The sequence below is a fragment of the Biomphalaria glabrata genome, chromosome 2 (assembly GCF_947242115.1).
Source record: "Biomphalaria glabrata chromosome 2, xgBioGlab47.1, whole genome shotgun sequence".
NCBI lineage: Eukaryota > Metazoa > Mollusca > Gastropoda > Planorbidae > Biomphalaria > Biomphalaria glabrata.
In genome coordinates, this window is record NC_074712.1 from 38,267,764 (window position 1) to 38,283,689 (window position 15,926).

General features: G+C 34.4%; 1 protein-coding gene across 4 annotated transcripts in view; it reads right to left on the reverse strand.

The window, feature by feature from the left end:
* Positions 1 to 4,666: 4,666 nt before the first annotated feature.
* The window catches only part of LOC106054805 (sodium/calcium exchanger 3-like), a 44,906-nt gene continuing 33,646 nt past the window's right edge, over positions 4,667 to 15,926 (reverse strand). For 3 of the 4 annotated variants that reach the window (XM_056020401.1, XM_056020402.1, XM_056020399.1), the window contains exons 4-14: positions 15,163 to 15,385; positions 14,838 to 14,858; positions 13,885 to 13,955; positions 13,555 to 13,719; positions 9,072 to 9,265; positions 8,532 to 8,761; positions 8,158 to 8,390; positions 7,956 to 8,061; positions 7,157 to 7,335; positions 6,312 to 6,641; positions 4,667 to 5,777 (exon numbers count right to left, since the gene is read on the reverse strand). In XM_056020401.1, the coding sequence (XP_055876376.1) occupies positions 5,535 to 5,777; positions 6,312 to 6,641; positions 7,157 to 7,335; positions 7,956 to 8,061; positions 8,158 to 8,390; positions 8,532 to 8,761; positions 9,072 to 9,265; positions 13,555 to 13,719; positions 13,885 to 13,955; positions 14,838 to 14,858; positions 15,163 to 15,385 (1,995 nt within the window). In that variant the 3' untranslated portion in view covers positions 4,667 to 5,534. The remainder of the gene's footprint in view (positions 5,778 to 6,311; positions 6,642 to 7,156; positions 7,336 to 7,955; positions 8,062 to 8,157; positions 8,391 to 8,531; positions 8,762 to 9,071; positions 9,266 to 13,554; positions 13,720 to 13,884; positions 13,956 to 14,837; positions 14,859 to 15,162; positions 15,386 to 15,926) is intronic. The other variant, XM_056020400.1, reaches the window with a different exon arrangement.

Below are 15,926 nucleotides of genomic sequence, written 5' to 3' on the forward strand. Positions count from 1 at the left end.
GTGCATGGATGCAAGCAACAGATCCCCGTTTTGCCTGCAAAGGGGGGGGGGGGTCGGCAACCCCAAAAAACCTGCACGCATGATGCCTCACTTCACGACATATATAAAACATTTACCACTATATGTATATATATATATCTTTAAATACAAACTATTAATTCTAAGCTTTTAAGCTTTTACTTAAATTACTATAATCTACATGTATGTTTGAATTTTTCATTTTTTTATATATATAATATGCACATAGATAGGCCTACCTACTACTACTATATTAGTATAAATCAAAATTTGTAGCACCTATGTTGAAAGTTAACTCTATTTCAAATAAAAGATCTAATAGATCTAAATATTTATTGGCTGTCAGAGTAGTGTATGTAGTCAGTAGATCTTACCAAATATAGAACTATATATATATAGTTAACTGGATCTTCTAACTAATAGTAGCTTAGAGTAGGCTACTTAGACTGATTTATACTAGATATCTAGATTTAGTCAAGATGTCATTTTAATTCTATGATAATAGTAACAGAGTAGCTTTTTTTTTACTTCGATTATGCCGGCTATAGCCGGCGATCTTGCATCCATGGACTAGTGGGACCCTCTGGAGACTAGTGAGACACTATAATGGAGACTAGTTTGACCCTCTGGAGACTAGTTTGACCCTCAGGGGACTAGTGGGACCCTCTGGAGACTAGTGAGACACTATGGAGACTAGGAGACACTATGGAGAGTATGGAGACTAGTTTGACCCTCTGGAGACTAGTGAGCCTAGTTTGACCCTCTGGAGACTTGTGAGACATTATGGAAACTAGTTTGACCCTCTGGAGACTAGTGAGACACTATGGAGTGCCTGAATAAAAATGCAAACGTCATTAGGATTAGGGGATGACTTGCAGAATAGTTAGTGACAGACAGATCCAAAACAGGAGTGAGACAAAACTGTTTACTCACTACCTTCCTGTTCCCGCTAGTCATAAATTGGGTTATGAAGACAACAAATAGATCAGTAGTAGAACCGAATACAGAGGACACTGTGGAAACAGCTAGACGACCTCCACTTGTTCAACAGCACACACATTACAGTCCATGAGGCTGGAAGATGTTTTTAATTGTATAGTCTACCTATACTATTGAATCTGTCAGTACCAGTGGCGTAGCTAGAGTATATGATGCCTGGTGCGGTACCTCATCTTGATGCCCCCCCCCCAAAAAAAAGATAACTAAATAATAACATTGCAAAACCTTACTTTTTTGTTCAAAATAGTATGTATTCATTAATCAAATATTGTTAATTCAAAACATCACTTTTTACTTAAACATACTACAAGTGAGTTTTACGCGCTTTCTTGCTGGCAAAAGTATCAATAATTTTATCGAAATCAATTTTTTCCACCAGCTCTTGTTCAATGGACAAAATGGCCAAATTAGTGAGTCGTAAATTTGTCATTGTTGATCGCAAGTAATTCTTGATCAGTTTAAGTTTGAAAAAACTTCTCTCGCATATTATATGTAGCGACGCTTACCGCAATAGTAAAAAATATGCGAATCATGATGACGATATTCGGGACTGAATCATCTAGCTGATATTTTTTTTTTAATTCAAAAGCTCAACAGGTCCTTGTTTTGGAAGTGCGGAGGCTTCTGATGAAACTGTGATAAACCGTTGAAGCCTCTTTCGCTCCAAAAAAAGTTGTTTTTATCAATGTCGCTAGGAGTACTATCGAGATTGATTTCGACCTGAGGATTTAATTGCTGGGAAGGCGACAAAAATTCATATCTATCTGCTTCATTATGAAGTTGCTCGAATCGGGTGATTATTTCTTGAACAATCCTGTCCAAGGTAGAATAAATTTCCCTTCGTAGCTCTTCTTTGTGTGTAAGTACAGAGTAGTCACTTTTCTCACCAGGCATCTTTTCCTTATGGCCCATACGTTTTTGAGGTTCTGTACTGATTCTCAGTTCTGAGCACACGCTTTCGGCAAAGGTAATGCTGGCTTCAGCGATGGCCACTCGATTAGTACTTAAAAATGTCTCTAATTTTTTTAGTTTGAGTGAGAAGTCTCGAATAGACAATCCTTGTTTTTGAAGGTAGACTTGCGTATCATTAATTTCAGTTAATACAAGAGCCCAAAATTCAAGATAGGTGAAAAAATTAAAAGACTGAATAGCAACTAATAATCTCCCTGCTTCAGATCTAGCCGATGAATTTTCATCTCTGCTAGTTAATGTCTCCAGAGTTTCTATAATTTTAGAAAATTTATCCCTAATCATCTAGACGGCTTCTCCTCTGGCGCTCCAGCGGGTCTCTACTAAACGTTTAAGGCTAGTTCCGGTTATTTTGATGACGATATCCCAGAGTGTGTTGAAGTTGAGAAAAAGGCGTGTAAACGGTCCAGTGTACCAAAAAATGTTACCGAATTGACTTCAGCTTCAGCAGCTCGAATTCCTGCTAAATTAAGAGAATGGTTTGAGCAGGCAATGAATAGTGCTTTGGGATTGACTTCTAGAATACGTTTTTGGACACCGTAGTTTTGACCTTTCATGACCGCAGCATTATCATAGCCTTGACCCCTGCAGTCCATTATGTCTAAGCCATCCGAACGCAGTTTCTCTAGAATCATCTCAGCGATTTCAGCAGCATGCTTGTCCTTTGTGTCGATGAAGTCAATAAAAGACTCACGAACCTGTACCCCGTCATTATCCATGCCAACGTACCGTAAAATAATTCGGAAGTTTGAACCAGCTTTGAGATGTCAGGTGTACTGTCAAAAATAATAGAGAAATATTTGGCTTGTTTTACTTGCTGTATGATTTGTTTTAAACGTGATTCTCCAATATTGTAATACATTCATTTTGTATTTGTGGAGACATGTATGTATTCGGTCTGGAACAAAGCTTAGTTCGAAGCACATGCTCCCTCAAGAGTGGATCATACTTTGATAGTAATTTTACTAACTCCAAGAAATTGCCTTGATTTTGCCCTTCCAACACTTCTTCTGCTCGCTCGCGATGCCCACGAAGTTCCAGATTTTGCTTTGAGAGGAAACGAATGATGTCCAAGATTCTCTTCAGGTAGTCTCTCCAGGTTTTCGTCTCTTGTATAATCAAATCTTGGGCCTTGTTGTCAATACTGTTCCCTACTCTCAGGTGAACTTCAAGCTCCCCCCATGCAAGCGATGACTGAATGTGAGCTCTGCTGGTCTCATGTTTTTCTATTTTCGGGGATAACCTCCACCAATCATTGAATCCATCTTTGGATTTAAATGAAGATTTGGTACTTGATCTTGTTGAGAAAATTTGCAGGGGAAGCAAAATAAGGATTCTTTTTTTGGCGAATAACACATCCACTTTCTAAGAACTTTCTCGCCGTTTGACATTTGCGGAAAAACCAAGCCTTTGGAAGCTTTCTAGCCTTTCGTTTTGCTGATTCTTGATGTCTCTCTGAATTGACTGTCCATACGCTGAACTGTTTCAGATCCTTGAGTGGCAAGGTGTATGCGAATATTATCTTTGATGACATCAGGCCAATCTCCAATGTCGTTCAGTCTAGAGTTTATTATCCTGCTTTCTGTATTGTTTACACTGTCTGATGGTTCAGCTTCTTCAGTATGAGTTTTTGAGGAGTTTACTAAAGACATGCTTGTGTGCTGTCCTTTAGTCTCTAGAACCTGCGGTATTCTTTTTCGTCATTCAGGATGTCGGTCTCATCATTTTTTTCTGGATTCAATGATAACCGTCTCATATTTCTTTTTTGATTTTAATTGTTCAGTTATTTCATACACAATAACAGCATGCGCAATATGTAACAGATTTTCACCCTCTAGACTCTATATCTAGATTAAACTAATGGACTAAACAATAAAGTAAAAAAAATGGCCTATCTTATTCTTTTTTGTATTACAGAGCATTGATCAGTGTAGTAACAACATGTACCGTGTGTCCGAAATAAATCTAGTAAATTAGATTTAAACTGTTCTATAGCTTACATTGTATTGAAGAAATAGTCAAGGAGATGAAACAAAATAGCGACATGACTAGTTTATAAATCGTTATATTTAAAATACAGTAGTTTATGTTTGTTTGTGTCCATACAATTAGTCGTTTTTACTGAAACGCTCAGGGAAATAGGAAATTAATACACACTGGGGGAATTTTGGTGCCCTGTGCGGCCCGCACCACCCGCACATTGGTAGCTACGCCACTGGTCTGTAAACTTAAACTTAGAAGACCTAAAGACTTATATTGGCCTTGGTCAACTAGAAACACTTCTTTTAGATGAGTAGGATGATCACTGGATAACATTGTAACTTTGGGCAAGACAGCACCCTCACACATGAAACACTGGTTCGTATTTGTTAGGAAAGTAGTGCTCATTAACTAATCATTCAATAATAATTAGACAAATGAATTGTAAGAGCATGTTTTGAAGCATTCCAATATTTAATTAGCCGAAGCTTTGGTTTGCAAAGTTCATTTTGGACATGATTAAATTATACTGCTAATGGACCCAGTAAGTTCTAGATTTAAAGATGTATTTCTTTTGATCTATTGAATCATTATTACCTATGTATCTTTATTGTTCAAAAGCACAAAAAAAAAATATTCCTTAGCGATAATTATTGGCTGTTTAAAAAAAAAAAAAAAAAAAAAAAAAAAAGATAGAATGGAAAGTTTAATTTTTTAAAAGAAAATTTTAATTAAAAAAAAAAAGTAGTTAATTACAATTTTAACCAATATCCATTACAAAAAAATAAATAAAAAAACACATAAAATCACAAATAAAATGTGAGAAATAAAAAATCTAGGCCATTATAATGACCTAAATATAATAAGACAATTTATAGGACTTGTATAAAACAAATGTTGTAAAATGACAACCACAACAAAGTCATATATCAGAAAAAATAAATTACACACTATTACAAAGAAATATTTACAGATGAATGCTTGATCTCTCTTATGTTTATTGAAATAAGATGTAGTCCACTGTATAGCATCTTTTAGTTTTGAAAACAAATTCATTTATATTGAACAGGGGTCTAGAAGTGATAAGAAGTGACTTATTGACATTTATATGGTTATAGACTTGACTTAGAGAAATGACATTCATTATTGTATATCATGAAATCAGTTCAATGCTTTTTTGTGTAAATAGTAAACAAAAGTAAAAACAGCAAGTGTGTTATGAAAATACAATCTTAATACATTGATGCATAGATTAATAATACCAATTATGGGAATGATAATGAAATAGATAAAAAATTGAAAAAGAAATAAATAATAAATTGCAAATACAGTAAGTCATATACCAACCATTACTTAAATAAATTATATACAATAAGCCCTATACTTAAATTATACTAGAATTGCAATAGGAAATGTCAATATATATTTTATAAATTTTAAAATGTGCACGAGATGAATATCATTAGATAATTACAGAGCTTAAATTGAATTTTTAAAAAGGTATATGATTAAGTCCAATGAGATTTCTATTAAGTATTATGTATTTGACAAAACAAATTCTATATCTACTATCCAATTTTTACATCAATAATTCCTTTTGTTTGTAAGGCTGACAAAATTACATATAATACCCAAAGCGTTAAAAAGAATATGCTACATATTATTTTTGAACATTTTGGCCCTCCAAGCTCAGCTCCTATAGATGGCATCAATCGTCTGCCAATAAGAACTGCTATAGCAATGACAGCAGTTCCTGTGTATATAATAACACTGAATCCCAGAGATCCAGCTGGAACTATAAAAGGATTTCCCTGAAAAGAAAACATAAAAAATTTATGAAACTGTGCATTTTCAAAAATAATAACATATTTTTTAATTTGTATTGATGATGCTTTATTGTTATAATTGATTCATCAAATGATAAAAAGAGGTAACTCTTGCTTTTTTTTTTCTACTTCCCATAAAGAATCTGTAAAAAAAAAAAAAATTAACCAAATCAAAGTTGTTACTCCTTTACAATCACTGGTTAGGTATGAATTTAATATTTCAACTCACTAGAACAAAGTAATAATAGTAAAGTTTTTTTGTTTTTTTTTCATTAAAGAAATGTTTGTTACATAGTGAATAATAATCTTGTTATCCTCCACAATGAGATTGTTACACTACTTACTGTAGCTTTGTCTCTGTATGTTAAAGGACATATCAATACAAAACATACATGCTAAATATAAATGACATAAATATGATAATGGTATTTTCTTTTTAATGTAACTTTTTTTAATGATCAGAAACTACAAAATTTAAAATTGTTTTTTTAAAGTTAAGTTGAGAAAATAAACAGAAACCTTGACATGATGATAGATGGCAGCAATCAACCAAGGGAGACCAAGCCCTAGAAAAACATTCACAGAATTGCTGCCATTGACATTTCCAACAGAGTTGTCTGCAGTTTTCTCCATCATAGCAGCTGTTTTGCTGGCAAAGGTATCTGGCATACTGGTTCCCATGGCAACTAGAGTAATGGCAGTGATGCTATCTTCCAAGCCAATCAAACAACCAAAGATGCCTGCTAAGTCACCAATTATTGCAGTTAGTAATCCAATGACTGCTAAGGAGACAAAGAATGCAGGCCATCCCCCACAGTACTGGGCTGGAGGTATAAATGCAAACAGAATCTGAGCGAAAAAAAATAAAAAAGTAATAAAATGTATGTAAAGATAAATAGGCTACATAAAGTTTTTAAGCACATATATCTGTGGTTTAATAATGTATTATGTAAACAGTCCACAACTAATTAAAGAACTTGACTATAGACTTTTTATTTTAAAAAATCTTAAATTTTACAGTAGGATGCATGGCATAGAAATCAGATCATCAGAAGTGCTCAAAAACCTAATTAATGACTTCATTTAAATCACAACACTTAATAATTAGTAATTATTATATTTAATATTGACATTACAATACATCAGTTAGTCTAAATTATGACAAGATAATATAGAAACAGAAACTCAAATTATATTTTAAGCATTTTGTGTATTGAATCTGAAATACTCCCACTATTATTGTGCTTTGGTGTTTGAAAAAAATCTCTATGAGAGGATAACTTTAATGAACTGAGGGGCCATATGTGATTTTTGTTTTGCAGAATGAAAGCCCCTCAGTGACATTTACAAAAGAATTAACAAACCTTCCAGAAGAAAGAGCAAAAGTGAAGAATATAATCCACAAATGTTGCAGTAGCAAGCTGGCCTCCATTTACATTCATGGCTTCAATAAACTGCTGCATGTAGGTTGTTTTATGTAACTCTAAAGCTTCTAGGTTAGCTTTTGTCATATTCAAAATACGATTCACTAACCCATTGAATTCTGAAAATGAAGTGAAGAAATCATAGATACACTAACTATGAGGATAAATGTTTGTAAAGTTCTGACACTTTCAAAAACAAAATATAGCTTATGGTAATAATGTGTGATGTGGTTAATAATTCTGAAAAAAAAAAGCTACTCCCAAAGAAAATTATAAATCTTTAATGAACATTGTAATTTTTTAAAGTCTTAATTAATTCTTTTATTTCCATAACCTAGCCTTAATTTTTGATCCTCTCACTTATCTCTGTGTAAAAAGTAAAAGTTCCCCTTTCAGACCTTGCTATCTGTATGGCCAGATGATGTAAAGGTCATCTTTTTCTATGGCGTACAGTTAACGAAGGTATGCAGCCAACATAATTACCAACCGCCTTTACTTTGTCTATTTAAAGTCAGGTACAATTAGAGTTGGGTGAACTCAGGGGCAACCTAAACATCCCATCGTTCAATGTCCCAGTCTTCAGACCTAATTCAATTCCAGGACCTCTGGGTTCAGAAGCCAAGCCCTTTATCACTCAGCCACCACACCATATATAAGTCTGTGTAGATAAAGAAAACTGACAAGTTTTAACTAGATCTAGTAGTAAACCAAGAATTTCTATTGTAAAAGCTTAAAATACCTTCATCATTGATTATAGTCACAACAGTTTTGCTGATTTTCCCTAATGTAGCACCACCAGTAGTTTCTGTCAGTTCAATTTGAAAACTTTCATCTCTTTCAGCTTTCTTTAATTAGAAAACAAAAACAAAGAATTGCTTTAAAAATTAAAGAAAATTCTCCAACTAGAGCCTTTATGAACATAATTTGTTTCAGAGACTTACATTGCTCTCAAAGAGATTTATTATGAGGTTCTTAGTTGTCTCCTGATTGTCAAATTCTAAAATGCCTTCTTTTCCAGAGTAGTCTTTCCCTTCTATAGCAGTGATGTCTTTGGTCTGCCATTTTACAGATATATGTCCATCTGCGCCTCCAAGACGAACTAAAGGTATGAGTGCTTTAAGTCCTGTCTCCTTGACAACATAACTAGGCTTTGAGAACTGAATGGTTCCAGGTTCTAGAATAAAGGTAATAAAGTAAAAGAATAAAGGTAATAAAGTAAAAAAACAACATTTACACTAAAAATATCAGATATTATTATATTTAATAGCAGTAACAAAAATTTTTTAATGTAAATAATTGTTACTAAGAATCTTACCATCATCATTAATGATAGTAACTTCACAAATACTGATAGGTCCAAGGACACAACCACTGTCTGCGTCTACTTTCAATTTAACAAAGAAAAACTCATCAGGTTCCCATTCAAAATCATCCACAATCTCAATAAATATCTCTCTCAATGCTTCATTTTTCTTGAACTCAACAGTGCCTTCAAATGCTTTGTAATCTTCACCTGCAACAGCTGTGCCATTGATAGTCTCAACTCTGAAGATAATACAGACCAAGGGAATATTTTTTTTTAACAGAGAAAAACACATTATGTAGAATAATTATAATGTAACATTTGAAATCACCTAAGCAATTCTGACACAATTTTATTTTTCAACACTTGAGTACTTACTTAACAAAACAAAAAATTTATCATAATTACTATTAAAGAATTAATGATTATTAGGTGCTCTCTACCTTAACCCACTTAAAATAATACCAAATTTATCTTTGCTTTTGGATATGTTCTACAGAACATTCAAGTTCTCTCCCCTAGCTAATACTTGGCTATGAGAAAATGTCTTACTTGACTGAGACAGGCTTGTTCATCAGACCTGTTCTTTTTATTCCCAGTCTTACTTTGCCCTCATTTTCCATCACAGCTACTGATGCAGCTGTAAACTGAACCACAGCTTTTTTACCTCCTTGACTTGGGTCAGTTTTCACTGTAACTACATCGCTTTCTGTTTTCTCTTCAGGTTTGGCCATATGACCATAAAGCTAAACCATTAAAAGAACAAAAAAGAGTTATAATGATATTAAACCAGAGATCTTTTTAAATGTCCCAATGAAAATACACTGTCTATATTTTTTATATATGTTCCTATTAACATTCTACAGCCTTTATAAGTATGAACTCCTTCAAATAATAGTCAACCTTCATTGTCAGAATGTAATTCATAGAAATTAATCACATGCTAGATGACTAGATCTGATATATATGTAATACAATGCTAGATGATTAGATCTGATATATATGTAATACAATTCTAGATGATTAGATCTGAATATGTAAGGAATACAATGCTAGATCATTAGATCTGATATATATGTAATACAATTCTAGATGACTAGATCTGAATATGTAAGGAATACAATGTGGAAAATTCAAACTATATTTACATTTTTTCCCCTTTCTTTTGTAATTTTTATTGTAAATTAAAAATAATATTTATTGCAACTACAACTTTTGTTTTGAAATGTTCAGACCACTAATGTATATTAGCCCATCACCTTACTATGTATGAAAAAATATAATGAAAGTAAAAAGAAAATATTGTACGAATAGGAATTTTTTAGGAAACCCACAATAGTTTTTGAGTCATATTTCTACTCAAATGTAATATAATTTGTGTAAGTTCAATAAATGTACTTTCATATTAAATTACAATTTTAAAAAGTTTTTTAAATATATTCTACAGTTAGACCTTATCATAAAATTGATTATCTTTGATTTTTTGTTAAAGAAAACTAACAAAAACAACAAAAAATGCCAATACAAAAATATTGTTATATTTCACATTTATTTTCTAGTTATTCTTATATTAGATAAAAAGCATAACATTTTAATTTGATTTGATGCTACTAGAAAATTGAATTTATTCTAACTATTCCTTAACATTTTTGATAAGGCAAATATAATTGTTTAAGTAAGTTGCATAATTAACTCTGCCATGTGATACTCCAGCTCAGCTGAGAAAGGAGGAGGGTTGGGCTACCCTACCCTGTAGAAAAACTACTAGCTACAGAAACACCAAACAGCAAATCAACAGAAGTCACGGACCTGGGAGAGGATGGACCTTCAGCTGGAAGGCTTATGACGCATGTCAGTGAAAGCCAGAGTCATCTGGAAGCTGATAGGCCGAAGACCATCATCTCTACCAGAACCACCACCACAATTGTTACATAGAACGTCCGGACCATGTATGAGACTGGGAAGACAGCGCAAGTGGCAGCTGAGATTAAAAGGTACAACCCCACCTTCCTAGGAATCAGTGAGTCAATATCCAAGCAGAAAAGACTGACTTCGAGTGAGCTACTTTTATACTCAGGGCATGAGAAAGAGGCTACACACACCCAGGGAGTAGCCCTGATGCTGTCTAAGCAGGCTCAGAGAGCACTTATCGGATGGGAAGCATGGACCACAGATAATAACAGCCTCATTCCATACAGTGCAGAAGAGGATTAGCTTAGACATTGTCCAATACTACGCCCCAACAAACGACAGTGAAGAGGAAGAGAAAGACAATTTTTACGATAGACTGACTACCGTTCTACATGACAGACCAAAAAAGAACATCCTCATCATAATGGGCGATTTCAATGCTAAGGTTGGCAATGACAACAGAGGATATGAAGAGATCATGGAAAAACATGGATTAGGTGAGATGATTGTGTTTCACAAGCAGCTTAGTGATTGGAGGAACTGTCTTCCAACACAAACGAATACATAAAGCAACGTGGATATCACCAGACCTATCAACAGAGAACCAAATAGACCATGTCTGTATTGGGAAGAAGTTCCGTCGATCTCTTCAGGATGTACGTGTAAGACGAGGAGCAGATATTGCTTCTTCTGTGCGCTCGAAAGAAACTGAAGCTGTAGAAGACTTGGACAAGTGGGCCCAGCCAATGGCAACACTATAATACTAATGCGCTGAAAGACTGCAAAAAACAGGAAGAGTTCAAAGTCACCCTATCAAACAAGTTCCAGCTCCTAGAAGAGCTGCTAGAAGAGGAGACAGTAGAACAGACGTGGCAGAAAGTTAAAGAAACAGTCACCTTCACATGCCAAGAAATCCTGGGTCCCAAGTCATACACCCACAAGGAGTGGATTTCATCAGAAATTCTTCAGAAGATCAAGGAAAGAAGAGAGAAGAAAGCAGGCGTGAACAAAGGTAAAACAAGGGCAGCAAAAGGAAAAGCACAAAAAGAATATGTTGAAATAGATAGGAATGTCAGAACAGACAAACGGAACTACATCAAAACACTCGCAGAAGAAGCAGTCCTTCAGAACAGCACCAAAGACCTGTACTCAGTCATCAAAAAGTTATCTGGAAAATTTGCCATGTCAGAGAGACATATAATGGACAAAAATGGTGACGTGATAACAGATGAAGAAGAAATAAAGAAGAGATGGATTGAACATTTCCAGGAGCTTCTTAACAGACCAACTCCTGCAAACCCACCAGAGATACCGCCAGCTACAAGAGACATACCTATCAAGAACAGTGCACCCACCAAGGAAGAAATTCGCAGCGCAATCAAGCAATTGAAGAATGGCAAATCTGCAGGACTTTCCAGGGAAAGTGTTTAACCGCATTCTGTTAAACCGAATGAAAGATGCTGTAGGATCCACATCTCTGTGACCAACAAGCCGGCTTTCAAAAGGAGAGATCATGCACAGATCAGATAGCAACACTACGCATAATTTTGGAACTCCCCTCTCTACGTCAGTTTTATAGACTATGAGAAGGCTTTTGACAGTGTGGACAGACAGACCCTCTGGAGACTTTTGAGACACTATGGAGTGCCTGAAACAATTACTAATATCATCAAGAAGTCATATGAGGGGATGACTTGCAGAATAGTGCATGACAGACAACTGACAGAGGCATTTGAAGTCCAAACAGGAGTGAGACAAGGCTGTTAACTCTCTCCCTTCTTGTTTCTACTAGCCATAGATTGGGTCATCAAGACAGCAACAGACCAGAAACGGAATGGTATACAGTGGGCACTGTGGAAACAGCTAGATGACCTTAACTTTGCAGATGAATGGCTCTTCTTTCTCACACACAGCAGCAGATGCAGGAAAAGATAAATGTTATTGTAGTCAATTCAGCTAGAATGGGTCTTACCATAAACAGAGGGAAGAGCAAGGTGTTCAAGATAAAGGCATCCAACAATACACCCATTACAGTCCAAGGTGAGGCGCGGGAAGAGGTGGAAAGCTTCACCTATCTCGGCAGTATCATAGACCACCATGGAGGAACAGATGCAGATCTCAGAACCCACATTGGTAAAGCTCGAGCAGCCTTCCATCAGCTGAAGAACACCTGGGGATTTAGGGAAATAAGCACAACCACTAAGATTAGGCTCTTCAACACCATTGTTAAGCCAATACTGCTTTATGGAGCAGAGACCTGAGGAACCACCATCACCACCATGAAAAAAATCCAGGTATTCATCAATACCTGCCTGAGGAAGATTTTTATGATCCGCTGGCCAGACAAGGTCTCGAATAAGGAACTGTGGCAAAGAACAAAACAGCAGCCCATTGAAGTAGATATCCTTCAGAGATGCTGGAGATGGATAGGTCACACCCTTCGCAAGCCTGCATCCAACATAGTATGGCAAGCCTTAACCTGGAACCCCCAAGGAAAGAGGAAGAGGGGACGGCCCAGGAATACATGGTGCTGCGATCTGGAAGCAGATGCCAAGCAGATGGGCAAGAGGTGGGGACAGTTGGAGAGACTTGCCCAGAACCGAGATGTCTGGAGGAAGCTAGTTGGTGGCCTATGCCCCAGAAGGGACCACAGGCAGAGATGAGATTATGAGAAGAAGTTGCATAATTAACATGATAAATTCATTATTGCTATTTAACAAAATGCTTTTATTTTTGAAGCTATAGAAATCAGAGCTCCAAACATTCTAGCTACAGTGAAAGCTGCAATTAAAGTACATATATTCTAAAACATTCACCTGGAAAATGTGTTATTTTCTGAAGCTGAAAATCATATAATTATTAAGAAATGTTTTAATATTTGAACATAAGGATTTTTTTTATGTGTGATAAGTTCAAAGTTTATAGTGCAAGTGGATCTTAAAACTGTGAAAGAGCCTTATCACGTTTTCAAAACACTTAAACACCCACAGATCTTCTTTAAAAAAGTATTCAACTTTTTAAAAAAAGTGATGCTATAACTTATGGCTTTGAAAGACAAAACTTGTGTTAAATTTGAATGGCAGCACATTGTAAAAATGATCACATCAGAAATTATAATATTTACACTCTGTGTGGTGTCATTGATAGGTGGCAAGAGTTTTCTCCCCCCTGTCATATTTCTAATCGCATTGATTCTATACCAGCCTCTGCTGTGGGGTACTTCAGATGCAATGCGATGAGAAAGTAAATTTGCAGCTTCTTCAGGTGACAAATCTTGCCGTCCCAGCTCCTGGTAATAGAAAAGTTACAGGAAACAAGATCAATTTCAGTTCACTATTTTTCATAGCATTTAATAAAAAAAAAAAGAAAGAAAAAAGTTATTTTTTAAATATATATATAAGTAAATATTATTTAGTAACTATTTGTATTCAAAATTAGTAAACATTTTAATTACTTTGGCCAGTAGAGCCATTTCTTCATCAACACTTTTGTCCTGAAAACTGTGCAGCCTTGTCACCTCTCCACCTACCAGCAGAATAAAAGATTAAAAGGTTGATAAATACAATAAATGATTAAAAATACCATTTTATTCTTTAGCAAATTAAAAAATCTAGTTTTGGCATACATCTTTGGAGAATTTTAAAAAATACTTCAGATATTGTTTATCTATATCTTGTATATTTAATATTTATTTTTTTCTGCTGAATTATATTTATACAAGTAATTAAAAACAACAAAAATGTAATAATCTAACTGTAATCTAAATTACGTGTATGCTAATTTTATGTTTCCTTTTAAAAAATAAACTTGTAAATTTTTAATATTTATATGAAAGAACAACACAACTAAAAATTAAGCTTCATAATAATTTCACTGCATAACAAATAAACAATAAAGATTTCTTTTTACATTAACAATGAAAATCAACATTTAGAAATTAGTATTTTATAATTTTAAGAGACTAGCACACATATATTGCTAAAATTGTATGTAGTGTACTGTTGGTGTCTGTTTCTGTCAAACTGTTATATTTATATATAAGTTAGTTATCAAACAGTATTCTGTACTATGCAATGTTGTATTTAAATCAAACATTTTTCTTTTGTATGAACAATGCAATGTGATTTTATTATTGTAGAATTGCTAAGTGACCTTAAGCTCCAAACGATAGTACATGCATCCATATACAGATGAAATAGTTAATTTTTGTTTCCCCACTAAACTCTATTTTGTTACTGGTAAAATCAATCTCTCAATTGAAACCAATGACACAACATGCAATGTCTAGATTACATTTAAACAGAGTTGTTATTGAAAGGATCTGTATTTAATTAGTGTGTGTTGATCAAAGCACAATTATAATGCAGAGCAATAAAGTTAATTTACACAGAGTAACAAAATATAAACCTGGTCTATTAATCTTGTCATCTGCCACAGAAAAAAAAAATACAAGACAAATAGAGATGTAATACAATTTTTGAAATTACATGTATAGTGTTAAATATTAAAGTGTAAAGCTCATGTATTATAATTTTAGTATTTCATTTTTTTCATGATTTAAAAACTTAGATAAGTAAAAGTCCACATTATATCTTTTGCAAATTTAAAAATGAAAACAAAAGTTCAATATGCTTCCTTTTAATTTACAATTATTCTTGAAGTTCTAAGTCATATTTAATGTACAATTATTCTTGAAGTCATCTTCAGCTACAGAAACTACAAATGAACTTACTCATTTGTATTCCCACAACATCTTGCTCCTCTTGACGCTTCTTTAAAAATCTCTTTAAGAAGAAATTCTTATCAGCAGCATAGGCAATCAAAATAAGAAGGGGAAAGAAAACAAAAGTCAATACAGCCTCCCAGACTTCAATGACATTTGGAGAAATTGCTAGTAGCACAATGGCCAGCCAAACATATGCAAAAATACAGCTGAAAGCAGTAACAGCAAAAACCTGGAGAGAAAAATAACTACTTTATGATGAGAATTGTAACCTATTTTTTAAAATGTATTTGTTTTATTTATAAAGTAATAACAAGTCATCAGGCACCCGACCGGTAAATAGATACACACTGGGCTTCCAATCCTGGGTTTGAATCTCAGTGAAGACTGGGATTTTGAATTTTGGGATTTTTAGGGGGCCCAAGATTCCACCCAACTCTAATGGGTACCTGGCTTAAGTTGGTCAAAGTAAAGGCGGTTATTTGTTGTGCTGGCCACATAACACTCTGCTCGTTAACCAAAGAAACAGATGACCTTAACATCATCTGCCATATAGATTGCAATTTCTGAAAGGGGAACTTAACTATAATAACAATTCATCCACACCTGATAAGGTCTAACTTCACCAATCCCCCAACACACACTCAACTACCCAATGTTATCTCCTTGATAAAGCTAATTGCATTTGGGTCATGTGATGTTTATATCAACGAAAATAACCTATGCCAGATTTTGTCATTTTTATGGTTCAATCTTGATTAATTTGTAAATTT